Below are 22140 nucleotides of genomic sequence, written 5' to 3'. Positions count from 1 at the left end.
ATGGATTATATTTTCTTAGTATACAAAATCCATTTACATAGCTGCTCACCACAATGAAGTTTTACTTGTATTCAATCTAAACCATATACTCTTTAAAAACCTAGAAATGTTAACCAAAGATTTAAGAATAACCTAATGCTAAGCCATCATAGTTCAATAATATCTTAAAAATGTACACAAAAAGCCTTGAACACCTGAGTTATACAGCATTTCTAAACCCTGTAAATTTATCAAGTGTATTCCTTAAATAAACATTCACAAAATTTCCTACCTGATTCATCATTGAAAGAGGTGAAACTGATCAACATCTGCACATTAACTTCACCACAGCCATTCACCAAAAGTCTAAAATCTTCTGCTGTTAAATCTTCTAATGAATTTTTGGGAAGCACATCCAGTAGACCTTTCCTCATTGCCTACAGAATATTTTAAAAATTACCTTTTTATTACTCTGAGTACTTTATTTTCCATGTAGCATTTTTTGTTGTTAAAGCCCAATATCTAACTTTAGCAGCCTAAGAATACTAGTTCTCATTTAAACCAGAGAGAAAGAAATAAAATTAAGTATTTTTAAATTGACAGATTCAAAAGAGAGGCAGAGGGGGGGAAAAAGGCATCATGAATAGGCAGGCAATAGGTTCAAAAGTGAAACCATATTGTTATACACCAGGATTTAACTGAAATAATTTACACATTAATAAAATAGGCTACTCATGAAGTAAGAATAGCTTCAATTTGTCAAACATGCTATCCTGTCACATGGTATGAAAAGTACGACAAAAGAACACAAACTCAAAATCTAGAGGCTCACTGAGAAATTACAATGTGCCATGAACTGTTCTTAAGCACCTTACATGTATTAATTCTATCCTCATTTTGCAGAAGAGGGAACCAAGGCACAAAATACTTTAGTTTGCTAGTATCATATAACAGCTAAAGAGTGTTGCAGCCAGGATTTGAATCCTGACAGTAGGACTTCAGAGCCTGCACAATTATTCCCAGCACAGAGATCAGAACACTTGACAAATACAGCAGGCCTGATGTTGCTCTTTAGAAGGCTCTCCTGGAGGGGGATGGTCCTTGGCTGGCATCTGGAAACTTGGTTTTTGGAATGTTCCCCCTACATTACTGATACAGCTGTTCTGAATGCCTGGAGCAATGAACCCTGCTGTGCCAGCTTACCTAGACTATTTGTGCAGACAGTGTGACTTATGATGAACACATGCCTCTAACAGTCTAAATTTCAGTAATCAGGGCTGGCCGCATAGGCAGAAAATGCTTACAGGACTGGCCTTTAATATAAAACCTGAGCTGTGACTCTTAAGCAGGCTTCTCTAAACACAAACACTGTCCATGTGTTTCTAATTCACTGTTGGAGGAAAGAAGTATATTCTTTGTGACAACCCACGGCCCCAGAGAGAGAACTTGGGAAACCTGCACCTAGATTCCTCCAGATTTGGTTTGATGTACTTTTTCCCTTGCCGGGAGTCCTTTTGCTACAATAAACCATAACTATCAGTACTATTGCCTTGGAGTCCTTCTAGTCAGTCGCCTTCAAGTATGGGTGGTGGTAGGACCCCAAAACAGTAGTCATTTCAGTTCCACAAGAATCTTTTCTGAACTTTCACTCACCAAATTGACTTTGATGATCATATAGTTTATCCAAGTAGTTTTACCCAACAGAAGGTGAATGCTTGGTCTGGATTCAGGTGTAACTTACACTGTACATAAATTAATTTGGTTTAAAAATTTTAACCTTTTATAGGCAAGCTGAATACACTCTGAAATAGTTTACCACATGAAGACACAAATAGCCTCATCAGATCAAATAACACTTTTGAGAAAATACTCACATGTAATGGCTGTTCTGCAACTACCAACATTCTGTGTTCTGCATATTTCCGCACATATTCATACACATTCTGAGGAGTGACTGGTATATTTACACCATTAGGAATAAGTTCAACCTGTAATAATTTAGCACTGCCATTTAAAAGCAATTTGGTCAAAGCAGTAGTAAGTCTACAGTTCATAAAATAATTCCCTAAAATTCTAAAATCTAAACACAAATTGCTGACCAATATCTAAGGGATGCAAGAATTTAGGTCTAAATAAGCACTAAAAACTACCTTTCAGTCTGTCTCATTAACCCTCCATCCTTCTCTCTATGCCTGTCAGTCTAGTGTGTCTTTTCTCTGCATGTTTGTGTATGTGTCTCTCGCTCTATGTCCCCATCCAAACTGTTTCTGTATAAAATAAGCACAACAGACTAACCAAATTCTCTTGCCAGAATCAGAAAGTTACATATTTGCTTTACCTGTCCTCCACCCTCTTCTTTACACAAGTCAATTGCAAATGCCAAATCCATTGCAGAGAAAACAGCATCAGCATCTGAACTCTGAGAAGCGAGGATAAGTTGCCGTAAACTCTCATACATCACAGGGTCAAAAAAAGCAAAATCATGCCAATTGACCTAAGGAAGTAATCATATGGAACTCAATTATAAAACATCTTCACTACAATTTTATCTAATTTGAAGGTATAAATAATATTCCACTAAGTATATTAAAACTGATTTAAAAAGATAAAATTTTAATCTTTGGCTCTGATAACATTTAATTTTCAAGGTATAAAAAATGTTAACATATATTTTGGAAAAAAAAAAAAAGCCAGTAATGGAGGAGTTTAAGTTACAAAATAATTTGCAATAAACAATGATTATGCTAAGCAGCTGGTCCTTAATATATATCCTATTTAGTCTTGATTATAATAAAATAGATTATTAATTCTAGATGATGAATCTGATGCTCAAAGGAATTCAATAACTTGTTGACAGTCATATCATTGGGTTATACTGGAGTCTATTTGATTCCATGATCTTTTCCATAAACCTCGTTAAAGAATCCACATATCAACATTTCTGAGCTGTTGCTGAGCTTTAAACCTAGTTCTTCTTTGGACAAGAACATTTAGCTGGAATATTTTAAGAATTCAACAGGGTCAGAGTTAAAATATATACACCCACATACATATGATATGCTGTATTAATAGAAAACTATTCATCAGTGAATGTGATTTAAAAAAAATCGACTACAGCTTTAACAGTGTTAATTTGTATCAGATGTGCGATATACATTGCTGGAAAAGACTAAAATATTTCATTGTTTTGTGTCAAGTAATTTCTTTATAATACCTTTAAAACACTGGCAGTTACATTTTAAACCAAAAGCTGCATAGTTGGTATTATACATTAATTTTAAAGGATGTGGTTTTTTCCCCTCCTCCCAGTATAAAAAGAATGTGCAGGCAAGCAAACTATCAAAGCATATAAGGAAATTAAGCTAATTCTACCACCCAGAGATAAAGATCAAGCATGCTATGCTGGATTTTCTTACATTCTTTTGTCCCCCTCCCTCCTGTACATCTTACATAGATTTTTGAAGCCAACAATGCTCTTTTCAATAAAATACTACTACTACTTCCACTACCACCTGTTTGAACAAATAATAATCGTTAAAATCTATTGAGCACTTACCAGGCACTATATAGTTTTACCATTTTCTAAATGGGAAAATCTGCGATAGGTGTCAGGGGATTTGTCTGCAACAAGATCCAGGTCTGTCAGACACTGTCAAACCCACCTGTGTCACCCACTCTGCTATGCTATCTCCTCCATGTATTGAGATTTTTTTTCCCATGTCATTAAAGGTTTGAAAATGACTTATAATGGCTATAAAAGGAAAATTTTGCAATTGTAAAAGCAGTTAGGTTCATTAAAATCACTTACTTTCCTACCAAGCAACACTTTAATTACATGTCTATTCAATGTAATAGGACATAGTTCATTCTGTAACAGACATAGTCCAAGAATCCTAAAAATAAAAACAGGGAAATATATTTAAATTTGAAAATAATTCTAGAACATATATAACCCCACACATACATACATAATATATATACAGTATTTTGAGAAATTTTCTACAGCCTCATTTCTAATCAGTATGAAATAGAGCATATACACATTTTAAAAACTGTTTTAGAAAAGTCTTGAACTGAAATTTTATAAAAATTCAAATGTAAGATTAGGATTATTTTACCTGCCAATGTTTCTGAAACAATTCAACCTTGCTTCTGTGTTTTTGCCAGGCCGTGGAGTATAAAATCCTCTTTTTCCAGGTTGGTAAAACAAAGGGGCATTATCGTCACCATCATCTGTATCGTCTAAATCCATATCTACAACACTTCGACTAGAACCATGACGCTTTCGGTTTTCCTAATAATAGAGTATCAGAGATTAAGTCCCCAAACTGATTTTTAAAACAAAACATATAAACTAGTCATTGAAATGACTAAAGTCATTGAAAGTGAAGCCAGGCAGGTAAAGCAACATTTAAATGTAAATAAACTTTTTTTAAAGTTTATTTGAGAGAGAGTGCATGCACATGGGGGAGGAGCCCAGAGAGAGGGAGAGAGAATCCCAAGCAGGCTCCATGCTATCAGTGCATAGCCCACGAGGGGCTCGATCTCACAAACTGAACTCTGAGATCATGACCCGAATTGAAATCCAGTTGGATGCCCTACTGACCCACCCAGGCGCCCCTGTAAATAAACTTTTAAATTCATCCTTTCAGAACTGTGGTACAGGAAGCTCATGCCTGTTAAATCCTTCTCTATCCATTTAAAAAAAATCACTAATGAAAATGGTAGCTTCTTTCCCCTTAATTCCTCAAAGATATTTGTGCTGGATATAGAATTCTGGATTAACTTCTTGAGAGACAGACTGCAAGCAGGGGAGGAGGAGGGAGAGGGAGAGAGAAGGAATCCCAAGCAGGCTCTGCACTGTCAACACAGAGCCTAATGACTTGATCTCATGAACCATGAGATCATGACCTGAGCCAAAACCAAGAGTTCGATGCTTAACTAACTGAGCCACCCAGGTGCCCCTGGATTGACAACTCTTTTTTTTTTTAATGTTTGTTTATTTTTGAGAGAGAGAGCAAGGGAGGGGCAGAGGGAGACACAGAATCTGAAGCAGGTTCCAGGATCTGAGCTGTCAGCACAGACCATGACATGGGGCTTGAACCCACAACTGTGAGATCGTGACCTGAGCTGAAGTCAGATGTTTAACCGACTGAGCTACCCAGGTGCCCCTGGATCGACAATTCTTAAAGCACTCTGAGGATGATGAACCACTGTCTTCTGGCCTATACCAGTTCTGATGAGAAATCCATGGTCTTTCAAATCAGTTTCTTTATACATAAGGCACTATTCTTTGCTTAGTTTTACAGCAGTTCGATGATAATATATAGTTTTCTTTCACTTTATCCTATTTAGGGTTCACGGAGTACCTTGAATCTATAAATCTATGTCGTGTACCACATTTGGTAAGTTTTCAGTTCCAATTTTTCACATATTTTCCTGTTGCTACAGGAATATCTCTTCTTCTGGATACTCTAATGACTTGGATGTTTGATCTTTTGATATGGTCCCAGAGATCCAAAAATTGTTCTTTTGTTCAGAATCTTCTCTCTGTTCTTCAGAGTAGATAATTTCTATCTACAAGTTGACACTTTCCTATCATCTTCATTCTGCTATTGACCTATCTGGCGAATTTTTTTCTTTTAGATACTCTTTTAATTCTACACTTTTCCCTTGGTTCTCTTTTAAAGTTTCTATTTCTCTGCTGTGAACCTCTTTCAGTTCATTAGTGTTTGTCTCATAGAGTATGAGATAAAATCTGTGGTAATTCCAACACAAGTAGTTCATCTTGAAGTTGGTATCTACTGGGTCTCTTCCCAGGAAAACTGGTTGGTCTTTCCTGGCTCTTTGTATTTTGGAATGCCTCCCGGGCCTTTTAAATATTATGTTGTGAAACTCTGGGTCTTGTTAAAATGATAGGGAGAATGGTGATATTTTGTGGTTTTAGGAGGCAATCAACCTGGTTAGATTCAGACTGAAATGTCACATCTATGTGCAATGATTCCAGTAACAAATTTTCACAGCCTTTTATCATACTGTTTGGGTCTGCCCAGCACCATCTGTAATAGTCTGGGACTTGGACAATGGTTTCATACCACAGTTTAGTTCTCAGAGCCTTTTCTATCTTCCAACTATGGTGGGAGGAAAAGGGGATCAGCTTATTCTCGTGCCTGAAACAATACCATACCAGCTGTTTTTCAAGTTTTGACTTTCCTCTATAATCTGTATGCTATTGTCTACTTTTTAGAATCCTCAGGCAAGGTGGAGCAAACCCAGTATAATCTTATCTTTTCCATTGACTACAACTAAAAACTGAACAAAATGCGAAGTCAATGGAAGAGATAAGATTATACTGGGTTTGCTCCACCTTGAGTGGCAGTGAAGTTCTCAGGTAGCTCAAGAATGAAATACATCATGTGCTAAAAAAGCCTTCTTTACTGCTCTCCTCCTCATGTCTCATTTTCTCTGCATCTTTGGCACTCAATTCTTTCTTAAGGAATAAGCCCTAAGAAATTCATGACATCTCTAAATTCAAGCTTAATTCAGGCTGTGCTAAATTAGAGTTCCAAGTGCTTATTATTAGCACATGTACAAAATATCTCTTACCTGTACCTTTTCTGAGGAGTCTAATAATCCAAGATCCAGGATACTATCAGCTCCATTTTCCCTAAAAACAAACAAAATAACCTTTCACATTCCAGATAACTGAAACTTCTAAAATTTAGTGTAGAGAAACATGCATTTGAATTTATAAGAATTTATAAATACATTTAAAGTTTTGAAATAAATACCTAGGGCACTTACTAGTCTTAGTGCATATATAAGAGCAGAGGAGTCAGTATTATATACACACAAAAATCAGATTTTACATGTGTGATTCAAGATAATGAGATAAAGGCTACCTGGTTTAAGACAAAATAAATGCAGTCTTCACAGGGGGACTGAAGATTAGGCTCACAGGGAGCATTGTAAGAGAACAGAAAATGTTCAGAAAGCAATCACAATGGGAACTGAATTCCTTAGTGTATTTAATTATTCTAGAATACTAATAAATTCACTATTTACTTTATAAAGCCAGCTGAAAGCAGTCTTCAAGTCTTCTACTGAATGCAAGTCTTTTACTTGCATTCAGTAGAAAATACTACTAATAATGCAAACCTTACGTATGTTTAAGAAAGATTTTTATAAAATTTATTTATTGATTTACAGAGTACACACATGACCCAGGGAGGGACAGAAAGTGAGGGAGAGAGAATCCCAAGCAGGCTCCGCCAAAGTCGAGTCCGATGCCTAACCAACTCAGCCACACCCAGGAGCCCCCGTTTATAACCATCTTTTTATCAAAATGCACATTCCTCAAAACCTTTCCTATAATGGGCTGAGCTCTATCATGGTGTTGATTACGTCCAGAGACTGGGAAAAGGAATGAAGAAACAGTACATAAAAGCCCAGAGAAGAAAAAAAATAATTAACAGTAAAGAAAATAAACTTCTAGCAATGGTCTTTCTGCTTCGACCATTCAAAGGCTATGAAACAGATAAGTGGCTATTAAGTTTCAGTGCTTAGCCTACCCACTTATCTATTTCTTAGGACTATATCCAATCCAAGTTCCTCATGTAAAATCATGACTAGGAAGAAAAGACAGAAATTTGTATCTAAAATAACACTTTGGGGTGCCTGGGTGGGTCAGTTGGTTATTAAGTGTCTGACTTCAGCTCAGGTCATGATCTCATAGTTTGTGAGTTTTAGCCCCACATTAGGCTCTGTGCTGAGAGCTCAGCCTGGAGCCTGCTTCAGATTCTGTGTCTCCCCTTCTCTTTGCCCACCCCCCCACGCCCACTTGCGATCTGTCTCTCTCTCTCTCAAAAATAAACATTAAAATGATGGGTATTGAGGAGGGCACCTTTTGGGATGAGCACTGGGTGTTGTATGGAAACCAATTTGACAATAAATTTCATATATTGAAAAAAAATAAACATTAAAAAAAATAATAATTAACATTTCAAAGCCAAACTGGATATCAGAGTGGCCCCAGAACAGAAGGCACCGAATAAGTTTGGCATATCTTCCTGATGTCACCCTGGGAAAAGAATTATTTAGCTGTTAGGTAATTTTAGGTTTTACAGTAAAAGAAATATATTACACAACAGAAAGCAAAAACTTACAGGAATTTTTAAAACAAATCAGAAGTCCTACAAGAAATTTCATGCTTATGGCAAGAACTCAGGGACTACACACCAATTCCTTGAAGTATCTGGCCTCTGCCATCAGGGGTATTCTGGTAGAGAATTTGGGATGTACTTCTTTCAAGTAATTTCTAAATTTCAGGTATATAAAAGATTTTTAGAGCATAAGTCACGCTAAAATTCTACCTTTCTAATACATGTGAAACTCAACTGTCACTCATGAATTTTAAGCCATCTCTTCAAAAAACATTTAATGTCATGTATTTATAGTATAAATTTTATTTTTAGGATGTAGTGCCACCATATCTTAAAGTAGTTGATGTTTAAACTGAAATACCTTCCCACATTATATACTTTACCGTCCATGTGCTATAATGAGTTCCATGGCTTCATCCACTCTTGCTCTCAGAGAATCTTCACTTGCTAGAAGGAGAAGCAGCTGAGCTGGGGATAATTCCAACAGCATGCCGGTGATTTTACTTGCAAACGCCTGCAAACAATGAGCAAATGTTACTTGCCCCTACTCTCTGAAACCTCTTGTCTAAATCAACAATCTTTTATCCCCTCCGCCCCCCCCCCAAAAAAAAAAGGGAGAAAGAAAATTAAGAAACCTGGAAACAAAACATTTCTAAACCAGTAAGGTATTTTATTAAATGAGAAGCTTAATTATAGAGAACTTTGGTAGTCTTGTTAAAGCTAGTTTAAAATTTGTATGACAAGCCTTTATTTTTGATATCCATGAGTAAACACACAAATACTTGATTTCCATTTTTTCTCACTACAGAGAGGCAGAAACATTTCTTATATGTAGGGCAGAAGAAAAGAAAGGGAGGGAAGAAGTAAAGGAGGGAGATGAAAGATGCCTATGTTTAAGGCTAAGGATTTACTGAAAGAAATATGTTATGTATAAAGACAAACAAAAAACCACTAGTTTATGTTTCATATTATATGAAAGAAACCTGACAGGACATTCAATATAAAAATCTCCTAGCAACAGGTAACAGCAATAAAGAAAGTACAGTATTTGCAATGTTTTAGCTACAACGTTAACAGATTAAAAAGTCTGCTTCAAAAGGTAACAATTTGTACAAATAAAGGTACAAATTGAATGCACAGATAATTCTTTAGCACACAAGGAACTTATCAGGTAGAGAAGCCAACTTAACATAGGTAGAAAAAACAAACCTCAAGCTACCCTCCAGCACATTTTGCAGCTTTCCCTCAAGCTTCCATTTTGTTACTACAGTCCTCAACCACTTGAATGGCCAGTAGCTAACAACTTTTTAAAATACCAACTTTAATCCAAAAACAAAAATGAGGACGCCTAGGTGGCTCAGTCGGTTAAGTGTCCGACTTCGGCTCAGGTCATGATCTCACAGTCTGTGGGTTTGAGCACCATGTCGGGCTCTGCGCTGACAGTTCAGAGCCTGGAGCCTGCTTTGGATTCTGTGTCTCCTTCCCTTTCGCTGCCCCTCCCCTGCTCACACTGTGTCTCTCTCTTTCAAAAACAAAAATGGCACAGCCAGTTAAGAGGGACTAAATGTACCATACATACTGGTTGCATTGCTTGCACTCGGGGATAAAGTCTCTCTCCAAGTGCCTGACGATGTGCTGGCAGAGGATCAGGATCATCACTAGGATTCCCTTCAGAAGCTGGTCTGAAGGGTCTAGTGTCAATGGAAAGCTGTCTTCTAAAGTCTCTGAAAGAAGAACAAAGCTATTATAATTCATCTCCCTTGTCTGCAAAATAACATCAGCACAACCAGTAATAGAGATGGAAAACCAAAGCATATAGGCAGCTCTAATTATCAAGATGGTAGAATGCTTAATAGATGATGGTTGGGAAATAAAGGTTTTCTAGACATTAATACTCAAAAATCTATAAATCTGTAATACATAGTTCAATTTGATTCTAAGGGAGTAGGACCATAAAATACCAGATTTTCAAGAATCCACTCACATTTCCTAGAAGTTTTAGTCCAAATTAAATGCCACCCACCCTAATACAAAAATTAAGGTTTAAGTATAATACAGTTGCCACAATTAAAATTTTAAGACAAATTTAGGAAAGAATGAATGATAGTTACGTAATTTCAACTGCCCCTGGGTTTTTAAAGCAGAATATTTTAATAACAGTACAGTTACTATACATATACCAAATACTAAAACTTTTTCTAAAAAAATAGTCCATAATTGAGATCCTCTCATTCCAGGCCTACCTCCAATTTCATTCCCTAAGGTGGTATTCAATAAAAGAAACAAAATTATCTCACCTATCTCGATCTCTCCGAGAACCTGCTCGCAAGCCACTACTCCTCCTCATTTCCCTTTCTCTCTCCCTTTCCCGATCCCTCTCTCCTCTGTTCCTTAATCTCTGCATTAAACCTGAAAGAAAATATAAAACATACTTTGTTTAGATAAGTGTAAATGAAACTATTTTAACTGTCAAAGTTAATGTGAGGACATGAGACCAACTTAAGAACATGACAGGTGAAAATTACCTCCCTTAACATCTGTTAGTACCTTCCACTCATTCTCCCTATGGTTTTGAAGGCTAGGGGTAATTATATAGAATGTACTTGGCTCGTAATAGATGTTCGATCAGTATGTATTTAATGAATTATGTCACAGTTGTGAAATGATATATAGCAACTGGGGCTGTTAGCTTTACCATAAATAATACTGAAGTTTCGTATATGATTAGAGTCAGATTTATTTAGTTTTGGGCATTAAGCAAAATATAGGCCACCCAAAACATCAGCTACTATTATTTTCAAAACCTTAACCATAAGCCAGAGTATGGTTTCCTAAAGAATGTGCAGGAAACAGTGATTTCTGAAATGTTATGACTTCCCAAGGCTCCCTCATTCACATCTGCCATTTTCTTTTTATTGTAAGACTATAGAAAGTCAAACGGTAAAACTAATGATGAAAGGCTGCAGGGCTCTCCCCATCTTTTCATCCTCAATCCTTCCTAGAGCTCATTGAGCCTAGGCTATGGTAGCATTTTTCAGAACTCAATACAACAGCACTACAGCCTAGGTGAAATATAGGATTTTCTTATTAGTAATGCCCTCTAGCTGAATTATCCACCTATGAAATGACAATCTTCTGCCCCTTATTTATATGAATCCCCAATTATACCTACTTAAGGCATCTGTCATTTTCACAGATCTTTTTAATTTGAAAATTAGGTAAGAATCCTAATCCCAAAGTGCTGGTCCTCAAAGAGGTAGAGCTTACAGTAGGATATTAATAAAGAAAATCTTATTACCAAAAAAACAATGTCTTGTTAAATTATACAGTGAGGTTAGTAACACAGTCAACCAATCTACATTTGGTTGCAAGCTCTGTGTCTCGTTGGGGACCAGTATCAACTCTGCACATTGTGCTTTGAATAGCACTGCTCTAGAGAAAAGGATTTTCAGTATCTGTACTAATTAAATATACAGGGGTGATGGAAATAATGTAATGTGGTCACTGAATTTTTCTGTTACCATAGAGCTTACAACTTCCCACTCCTCAAAACATGTAACAATTGAGAGGAGAAACTCACTAGTACCATCACAAACATTTATGAAAATATGGCAGTAAAAGAACAAAGTCCTAAGCTGTTGACTAGAATAGTTTAAATAAGAATAAATCACTAATCTATAATATAATTGTATAAAAATGGAAATGTGCAGTAAAGTTCTCCCACTATAAATATATTTAACTGTGACTGTAATTGTTTTTGCTCAAATAAGAATGTTTTTTCCTCTTAATCCCCTTCACCAAGTCCATCTATCCAAATAATTTTTATGATGTTTATTATCTGTACTTACTCGTATGAGTGCCTTTGTTGGCATTTTGGATACAATCTAAATTTGGCAGTTTTTCATTTGACAAAAAAGCTTGTGCAATGGCTGTATAAAAACTTCGTGCTACACCACTGCCCTCTCCTGGTTCATCCTTAAATGTGACTTTTACTCTGTGTACAGCCATTGGTGTAGTAGCACATCTTCGACCAAAGTGATTGTTAAGCTGCCTCATGGTCTGCTGAATAAGAAGATCTCGATCGCGATCAACCTAGGAAAACACCAGAGAGTAGTAAAGTTCAATGTTAGAAACCACCTTGAAATTTCCCTATATAAAATCTGAAAATGTAATTTTAGCTTCCTGTTGACAGTTTAACTACAAAGTAATGTGGATTCTTAGAAGCTTATACATTCCACATAAGAAACATTCTAAAGCATACAGGAATGTCCTGCATTAAATCAGGATAATGGAATTAAACTCAATTCTAACATTTTCTTTGTTGTTGTTGTTTTTCAAAGTTTTATTTATTTATTTTGAGAGAGGCAGAGAGAGCACAAGCAGGAGGGGGCACAGAGACAGGGAAAGAGAGAGAGAATCCCAAGCAGGCTCCACTTTGCCAGCACAGAGTCCAACCTGGGGCTCGATCCCATGAAACCGTGAGATCATGACCTGAGCTAAAAACAAGAGTCAGATGCTTAACCGAATGAGCCACCCAGGCGCCCCCTAAATTCTAACATTTTCTAAGTAAGTTCATTGGAAAACAGCAATCTGTTCAATTTTGGAATATACTAGGATCAATTCCAAGTGAATCAAAAGTATGTGTTGTGTAAAAAACAGCAAATACTAGAAAACATGGGATATTCCTTTGGTGACAAAAAAGCACAAAGTATAAGAAAAATGACAAGCTGGGAAAAGCAACTGGTGCCTTCTATTACAGACAGGTATTCATGAATAGTATACATATTACTGTTAAGACGTGTTTCTAAAAAAATTGAGAAAAGCTTAACAGAAAATGGGCAAAATGTACCAAACAGTTCACAGAAAAAGTAATATTCTTAGATATATGAAACAATGTTTAACTTGCTCATAAGAAAAAGCAAATTAAAACTACTCTAAGATGCACATATTGGATGGGCAAAAATCTAAAACTCTGACAAACTGCTGGCAGAACTATAGAGAATCAGGCATTCTTGTATTAATGTTGCAAGTGCAAAAATATGTAACCATCAGGCAGAAGTATTTTCCAGTATTTGCCAAAATTATATATGCATATGCCCTTTAACCCACGTCTAGGTTCTATGTCTAAGAATCTCTTTTTTTGTTTAAATTTTGTTTTGTTTTATTTATTATTGAGAGAGAGAGAGAGAGAGAGAGAGAGAGAGAGAGAGCGCGCGAGCGAGCGTGAGCAGGGGACGAGCAGAGAGAAGAAAGACACAGAATCTAAAGCAGACTCCAGCCTCTGAGCTGTCAGCACAGAGCCCAATGTGGGATTTGAACCCATGAACCATGAGATCATGACCTGAGCTGAAGTCGGACGCTTAACCAACCTGAGCCATCCGGGTGCCCCTAAGAATTTCAAAGACACACTTGCCAAAAGAAAAACACACCTAAAGCTATTCATCACACTACTATATGTAACAGCAAAAGATGAGCAGCTGTAAAAGGAAGACAGAACAATGCTCTATACAGCAATGGCTTTACCTCTGGGATGTACTGTTAACTGGGAAATGCAAGATACAGTAAAATGTGTAGCACACTCAGAGTCAGGAGTAGGGGACAGAGATGGGCAATGAATTATATACACACACATACATGATTGTATTTTTTTTTTGTAAAGGCGGGAGGAAAATAAAACAACAAAAGAACAAAAACATGAAAGGCAGAGGAGGGACATGGTGAAAGAGACAGAAATGGAAACTAGATTTCCCTAAATATATCTTCTTCAGTAGAGCTGATCATGCACTATGTAGATATTTTACATTAATAACAAAACCAAAAAAAAGAGAAAGCAATCCCTAAAAACTGAAAGCAAAATGAAACAAAGACCCTGGTTGTATGGAAATTAGTAGCAAAACCACACTAAGAAAAATTATTTCAAATGACTTTAAAACAAAGCAATTGGACTACATCTCTACTTGGGTATGCTAACAAAACCCTGCAAATCTTAAGCTCTTTTTGATAATTATTTTGGGGTGGTAGTGTTGATGTTGTGATTCCAAGACTGCTAGGTACATGCTGTAGGGTAAAAGCAAATGAGTACTTTTATTAGTGTTGTTGGGAAGTTGGATATTCACTTTGGAAGAAAGGAGATAAAGACTAAGAGGTGGAAATAAAACAACCTCGTGATCCTAAATCGTGAATTTGAACTGGAAATATCAGTATGTACTTATGATATAATTTTTTTTTAAAGGAGAATTTCCTAGCTCTGTGCAATGAAAAGACCTAGAAACAACGACCAACCTAGTAGGTAGTGAGCAACCCTACAGCCCAGAGTATAAACTCAAAGTACCTTTTTTCCTACCAAAAGGAACCAGGGCTTCTTGAAGAAATGGCTGATCTAAGGTCTGTGACAGGATATACACAAGATGAGACATACCAAAAAGTAAGGAAGTTATCAAAGATTACTGGAGTCCTGTGAAAAGGACTGAGGAGCCAAAAAAGACTCAGGACTCCCACTACCCAGAGACCACTGGAGCATCAGTGGAAAATAATCACCTTAATGGAATGAAGGACATCAAAAATGTTAAAAAACAACAACAACAAAAAAAGGCTGAAAAATTCATTGATCATCATGAGATGTTAGGAAACCAACTGTACTACTCTAAATTTGGAGGTTACCATTTATTTAAATTTTTAATTATACAACATATATATCCCTAAACATTAAACATGGTTGTTGTAACAACTTTCAAACTTCATAAGTGACATACTATATATATAGTATTAGAAAATCTAAATACCTTTACCTCTAGTGATAAATCTCTTGACTGCTGGTTTCTCAGTTTTTCCATTTCTCTACGGAATTTTGATTCTTTTACCTCAAAACCACCCAATTCGGTTAGGATCTTTAAAAAAAAAAAATGCATGACAGAATTATTCTCTGACGTATGTTCTTATCAGGCAGAACAGAATTAAAAGTGCTCACAACACATACTGATCCAGGTTCTGCTCCAACATCTTCCATGAACACCCTGCCGAATAGTTCCAAAGAGAGGCGCCAGCGTCCTAACAGCATATCGTGGGAAATAACCATTCCCATGAAGCTACACTGTGGCCTGCAAGAGGTTTAAGAGAAGAGGGGGGAAGTAATTTGGCCAACTATAAGAAGCCCCTGGTTTTTGGTCAATGACAGTAATTTAGTTGGTTTTTTCATATTCTGAACTCTTAATAGCACTTCAGTCCACATCCTCTCTAACAGAGAATCTTTTTATAACTACTCATTCTTCACAGAACTTCTCATTTTTACTCCATTATTCCTTCTGTCCTTTACATAAGGATACATCTCCCAGCTGCCTTTTATCTTCAATTTTACCTCTTCCCCTAAAGTCCAGTGTCCATCTACATTTGGAGGATTCCCAGATCCCTCTCTAGTTCAAACTTCCACAACAGCCCATGGGTTGAATATACCCGTGTCTGTGACATGTAACTCCAACTCAACACGGGAAAATTGAACATGGCTTCTTCACTTCAATGCCACTGCCTCTTGATTTCTTTCAGTAGTACCATCTATTTCCCTACTGCACAAACTTGAAACAAATTTTAATTTTTCTTTCCCCTGTTCCTCCAGAGTGAATAAGTACTTCATGAGTTTCTCTTCCTTTCCATAATTTCCTAATTCATCCCCAAAGGCAATATTCTACACTTCAGCCCCCTTTTACCACTAGCCAGAACCTAGTAACAGCGTTCTTTCTAACTTGTCTCCCTACCTCTTATTCTTCTCTCCTTCAATCTATTTGCTTCTACACATTCTACACATCTTAGCACAAGCCATATTGCCTCTGAAAAACTTGGGCCACCCCAGCCCACAATTCTTCCTTACTTTTTATGGTTGTTAAACTGTGTATATAAAATGCATATAGCTTCCTAAACTCACTTAACTCCTCCTAAGCAAAATTAATTATCTGACAGTATAACCAAAAAACAGCATAAAGCAGAAACTCAACAAATCATTAGGTGATTAACCATACTGAGCCACAGTATGTATATGCTAGCGAATTTTTATTGGGAAAGCAAAGAACCTACCTCTTGCAAAGTAATTACTGACTGTGAACCTGGCAAAGAAGCCCAAGCAACTGAGACAGTCACAAATCTAGAAAGTTCTTTCTAGTCATTCACATGGTCCCCTTTGCTGAGCTGCTGGTAACAAGTCTATAATTGGCAATCTGACATGGACATATACTTTAACTCAGTACTGAACATTAAAAAACACAGTCAGAATATCCTCAATAAAAGAAAATCAGAATGTCATTCAATGACTAAAGTCACCAAAAAAATCGAGAAAATTCAAATTTAATATTTAAACATCTGATTATAAACGAGGAAAACACAGAAATAAGATTACGGTTAATTCTATTATTTACATACAAACGAAATTTTAAAATACCTAAATAAAAATTCTTACAAGAATTATAGTATCCATAAAGTAATGCAACAGAAGAACTATCTCCACTTAGCAAATACCTGAAAGACGTAAGAGGTGGCCCTTCACTTTCAGTCAGTCCTATTTCTGCTAGTAAACTGCTTTTCAATTGTGCAGCAAGATCATGAGCAGATGGCCCTGGTTTTGAACTTTCAGCTTCTTCTGGCACCACATTCTGTTCTTCCCCTTCTTTTTTTTGTCGATTTTGCATGTTCATTACATTTTTCAGATTGGCAGCATAAGACATTTTAGTTGGAAGGACCTGTGAATTTTTACATTTAAAAGTTACACGTTAAAAAAAAAAAACAACTAACTAGATTTCCTTTTCAACTTACTAATATTCCACAGAAATCACACGGAAGTTACGTAATTCCTTTCTGGTGTTTCAACTAAAAAGATGCAGCCTGTTTCTTTTCTCTGATTCCCTGGGCTGACCACCAGGAAACCACCCAATGCAGTTTCAGTGCATTCACCACAGTAGCCTCAGAGAACTTTTAAAGGAATCTCTTTACCTGTGGTTACTCAAATGTCTTACATATTTTCAATATTTGTAGGACTGCACTCTCCTTTATCACTTAGATAATAAAGAAAAAAATTCTATTCAACTACATTCAGTGCCTGCTCTTAAATGTTTCATTACATTTTCACTAGAGAAATAGTATGGATGGTATAATTTTAGGCTCTCAAATCAACCTTTTATCTAAAAACTAGATATGCCACTTAATTAGTTGTGTAATAACAGACATTCCCACAAGAAATGTATGTAAACTCTGCAAGCCTCAATTTTTTTTACCCATAAAATCAAGATAAAAATGTTTTTTACCCAACATGGTTATAAAGATTGAGACAGAATATTCAACAAGTCATCATTAATATTACCTTATTTATTCACATCCTACAGTCAAAAAGAAAAGTTTCAAGTCAATACTGTGTATGCTCATATATAAAAAGATATATTCACATTATATATACATTTAAAGATTTTAATTTTCAGCAGCATTACAACATTCAACTCTGTGAAACAGGCAAAACACAAAATGAAACTGCCATTTTACAGATGAAGTCACCTGATAAAACAAGTTAGTATCAAGGCAGGCTAGTGATACTGATGGAATTCTGAAATTATATGGAATTATGACATAAGGCAGGAATTTCTGATACTTACATTATTTGAGGCAACACGATATTCTGGATTAATGCATTTCCAAAACTCTAGATACTGGGGTAAGTCCTCACAAATATTACATTGTGAAGATCTTTACTATCTTACCTCAAGGCAGTTTCTATCCACTGTAACCTCCATTAAGCATTTCCCACTACTGGCAGATGAAGAATAAAGACCCTGACTTGGACGGCCAAAAAGATCCTCCTTTCTAGCGTTTGGCTGTAATTTTAACAGAAATATTCTAGTTACACCGAACACTTAAAAAAAAAAAAAAAGTCACTTAAAAAGAAACCTTCTAAGACTAGTTTATTTAAATCACCTGCAACAGATGTGGCTGATCAGCCAAAGGGATGGCTTCAGCCAGAGGCACTTCAAATGGATTTGGGGGTATACATCCAAGGAATGTCATGGAGTCTGAGCGTCGGAAAAATGGATGGTTTTGACCAGTTTCTGCAGGAAGAGAGTCATCATCCTTATCATTCAAAGTAGCACCTAAACATAAAGAGATAAAGTATTTGTTTTTTAGAAAAAATTAGTTATTGGGGAACAATAAAAGAATCTTAATCTGCTCAATCTGAAATTCCTGTTCCCTCTTTACAAAATTTTAATGCCACTCAAAAACAACAGTCCAAAATTTTGATGGTATTTTTAGGTGATAATTGAAAATACTAGCAGTTTAAAACGCTTACAATGGTAAATTCTATTAGGTATATTTTAACACAACAGTAAGACTTTTTACAAAGTATTAGGAATAACAAATATTGTTTCACTTTGTACTGGACAGACATTTCCCATATCCTCTGTCTTTCTAGAAGATTCAGACCTGAATATAGCTAGATTCCTAAGCACATTCAGGATGCGGCTCACTGAGGATTCTAAAAGGAGGAGATGGTCAGGAGCTGAGATATGAGCATTTGTTTACTTCCAAGTTCTGCTTTCTCTACAAAACAAAAATGTCTGGGCATCTCCTTCATCTCAACACTAAGTCAGCACAAGAACACCATCTCCCCTTAATGTAATACAACTGTCAACAGTAAGCTTACAGTACATGCTGTAAAAATAGTGAGCTATGGCTGGGTTTCAAACAACAGCAGTTACGTCAGTTGTCTTTCCCTGGGCTGAATAAAAGCACTAGTTGATAATAAGAAAATAGGCAAGAGGACAAATTTTTTAAATTCTACTTCAAAGAACAGCTAAAAATTACAAAGAGATTGCAGAAGACCCCAAAATTTCTTGAGTTTGGAATATTTTCTTTTTATTGCATTTAATAACTGTTAAGATTTTTCATATTTGGGAGTTATAACTGATATTTCTCATTTTCTTGACTAAATATATCTTGCACCAATATCAATAAAGGTTCTGCTAAGACTTTAAAAATGTAGTACTTACACACTTAAGAATAAAGGTAAACATAAAACTAAAATGCAAAAGGTACAAAAACAAAAAATACTGACTGTTAACAAGTTCACTACATTTCTTTAATTCATCCTTATTTATGAAGCAAATAATGCAAGGATATATAAGGAAAAATGGACAGAAAATGCAAGAAATGGGACATAGAGAAGAAAAGAGAAATTCCCACCCAGACAGAAAATAATGAAGTTAAAAAGCTTGAAGGGGAAATACTGAGGCAGCCATTTCTTGAAGTAGATTAGCAGATTTTCTGTACACTAACTTTGATTGGTGTCATCATCATTTTCATGTTCTGAATCTTCATTATCAATACCCAGTTCCAAGAGTTCTCGCGTCCTTTAAAAAGACAAGTGAGTCACTTTATATGAAGTATGGAGCAAAGGTGATGGGAACTACAAGCAAAAAAAGCACTGAAAAAGTCAGTTAAGTATCTAGCCAATTTCAAACACTGTGATCAAGTTTTAGACTTGGGGAATGTTAGCCTGACCAGCCAAATTATACTACAATTACAAAAGAGGCTCAAGAAAAGCAAAAGGATAACCACATTAAGAAATAGTGAGGACTTACACAGACTCTAATAGAAAACATGACAAACTATCTCAGGCATAAAGCTTAACTAAATTCTTAGGTTTCCTGTTTTAAGCGGGGAGCAGCAATGGAGAAAGGGTGAACAGACTCAAACCCACTTTCCCAAATGAAACATTCCTGTACTATTTTCTCTTTAGTTCACTGTTCTCTTCACTCCAAAAATCAGACAATATACTAAGAGACCACACTGAGCAAACAAGTATTTCCTAAACCAATCCCACGGCAAGTATGGATACCTTTTGCGTTCCAGTTGAGGTGTATCCAATGTTGTCTGCTGATTCATTGCTTTAATCCAATATATAAGGGCTTGAAAAACATATGCCACATGCTTCAATGAGCAAACATCCAAAACTGGAAGAACATCAGAATGCTCATCATTATGAGACCGCATTAAAGACAGTGCATAATTTAGGAAGTCCCCTCGGGCAGACATCATTCCTTGACGGGCGCTAAGCAATGTGGCACGTCTGTAGGAGTAAAAAGAAATGAAAATGTTTGAAAAAAAGAAAGCAAATGTGAAACTTACCATTATCATAAATATGCAAAATTAGAAACTGAGAATATCCGTAAATAAAAACTCATTAACCCTGTGCTCTGCTTTAGAGATAAAAACATTGTGCATGATTTACTGTCATGTACTTTATACAGGAAAGGAATTCTAGTGTCCTTTGAAAATGGACAAGGAACTCCTTCCCTATAGAAGACCCCAGTAGGTCTGGGGTAGGGTCCCCAAATCTATATTTCTAACAAGCTCCTAGGTGATGTTGATGCTGTTCTGGGGATCACACTTTGAGAACCACTGTCTAACATAATACCAAAACACAAGCAACAAGAAAACACAGCACTAGACTTTATCAAAATTAAAAACATAGGTACTTCAAAGGATACCATCAAGAAAATGAAAACATACAAAAGGGGACAAAATTTCTGCAAGTCTGATAAGGAACTTAAGTCCAGAAAATGTAAGTAACTCATACAACTCGATAACAAAAAGACAAGCCAATTAAAAAATGGGCAAAGGATCTAAATAGACATTTCTCCGAAGATATACAAATGACCAATAAGTCCATGAAATGATGCACAACATTTAGCCATTAGGGAAATGCAAATCAAAATCGAAATTAGTTACCACTTCACACCCACTAGGATGGCTACAATTAAAAAAAACAAAAAACAAAAAAACCCACTAGTAACAAGTGCTAGCAAGGATTTAGAGAAATTAGAGGCCTCACATGTTGCTACTGCAAATGTAAAATGATGCAGCCACTTTGGAAAAGTCTGGCAGTTGCCCGAAAGTTTAACAGAGTTACATATGATCTAGCAATTCTACAACTAGGTATATTATCCAACATAACTGAAAACGTATCTATATAAAAATCTGTACACTAATGCTGACAGCCACATTATTCACAAGAGTCAGAAAGATGAAAAACCCAACTTATGAATGGATAAAAATGTGGCACGTCCATACAATGAAATATTACTAGAAAGTAACATATTGACTGATAATGCTAAACCTGATGAACCTTAAAACCATTATGCTAGGTAAGAAAAGCTAGGCCTAGAACATGACATATTGTATGATTCCGTCTATATGAAATGTCCAAAACAGGCAAATTTATAGAGACCAAGAGTAGATCAGTGGTTGCTTAGGGTGGGAAAGTAGGGGAAAATGGGAGGTGACCACTAGTAGGTATTTTTGTGGGGATGATAAAAATATTCCATAATTAACTGTGATGATGGTTGTGCAGCTCTGAATATATTCAAAAGTATGGAACTGTACACTTTAAATGGGTGAAATGTACATGAATTATATCTCAATAAGGTTATTATATTAGGGTGAGAGCCACAGTGAAGTAAAGGGAGAGGAACAAGTCACCAATCTAGATTATCAGAACTCTGTTATTCGGGGAGTGACGAGCCTTACAAAGACAAGGCTTGTGCCTGTTGGTGGAGCAGGCTTCCTAGGACAGGAAAGCAGAGGCCTCCCAAGTGGTCCAGATCTCTCTGCCAAGCATTCAATTTTGCCTTCTAGACATTTCCACCAAAACCTCTCCCAGCTCCTCAGTATTTTCAAAAGCCAAGTATGTCCATTCTACTGCTCTAGATTTTTCTCTTAATTTTCCTGTTAGTTATTCAGAATCAAAGTCTAGCTGTAAATTCTGCCTCCTCCTGCTCTACCCCTCAACAAGGCCCTCAATTGTTATATGACTTCATTGCTTCTCTCTCTCCTCCTTCCTGGCCTTCACCAGCCCCACTTAAATAAATCTATTACCTTTCAATGGCCAATTCCAACCATAATCTTGTTAAGGTTCCTAAGCAGTCTCCTAGGCCCTTGTCTTTCCCCTGTTATGATCCTCCCAAAGTAGCAA

The 22140-nt window shown here is 36.3% G+C and overlaps 1 protein-coding gene across 6 annotated transcripts in view; it reads right to left on the bottom strand.

Annotated features, from left to right (window-relative positions):
* The window catches only part of UBR5 (ubiquitin protein ligase E3 component n-recognin 5), a 137982-nt gene that overhangs the window by 5635 nt on the left and 110207 nt on the right, over positions 1–22140 (bottom strand). For 4 of the 6 annotated variants that reach the window (XM_030304075.1, XM_030304079.1, XM_030304078.1 and 1 more), the window contains exons 41-57: positions 20005–20235; positions 19443–19516; positions 18087–18259; positions 17873–17986; positions 16644–16864; positions 15118–15238; positions 14930–15028; positions 11990–12233; positions 10439–10550; positions 9721–9865; positions 8525–8655; positions 6586–6646; positions 4098–4273; positions 3788–3872; positions 2318–2473; positions 1854–1967; positions 272–416 (exon numbers count right to left, since the gene is read on the bottom strand). In XM_030304075.1, coding sequence (XP_030159935.1) covers positions 272–416; positions 1854–1967; positions 2318–2473; positions 3788–3872; positions 4098–4273; positions 6586–6646; positions 8525–8655; positions 9721–9865; positions 10439–10550; positions 11990–12233; positions 14930–15028; positions 15118–15238; positions 16644–16864; positions 17873–17986; positions 18087–18259; positions 19443–19516; positions 20005–20235 — 2402 coding nt within the window. Of the gene's footprint in view, positions 1–271; positions 417–1853; positions 1968–2317; positions 2474–3787; positions 3873–4097; positions 4274–6585; positions 6647–8524; positions 8656–9720; positions 9866–10438; positions 10551–11989; positions 12234–14929; positions 15029–15117; positions 15239–16643; positions 16865–17872; positions 17987–18086; positions 18260–19442; positions 19517–20004; positions 20236–22140 lie in introns of those variants that run through there. The other 2 variants (XM_030304077.1, XM_030304081.1) reach the window with 2 other exon arrangements.

Source organism: Lynx canadensis, chromosome F2 (assembly GCF_007474595.2).
Source record: "Lynx canadensis isolate LIC74 chromosome F2, mLynCan4.pri.v2, whole genome shotgun sequence".
Lineage (NCBI taxonomy): Eukaryota > Metazoa > Chordata > Mammalia > Carnivora > Felidae > Lynx > Lynx canadensis.
This window is presented reverse-complemented; position numbering and strand designations above follow the sequence as displayed.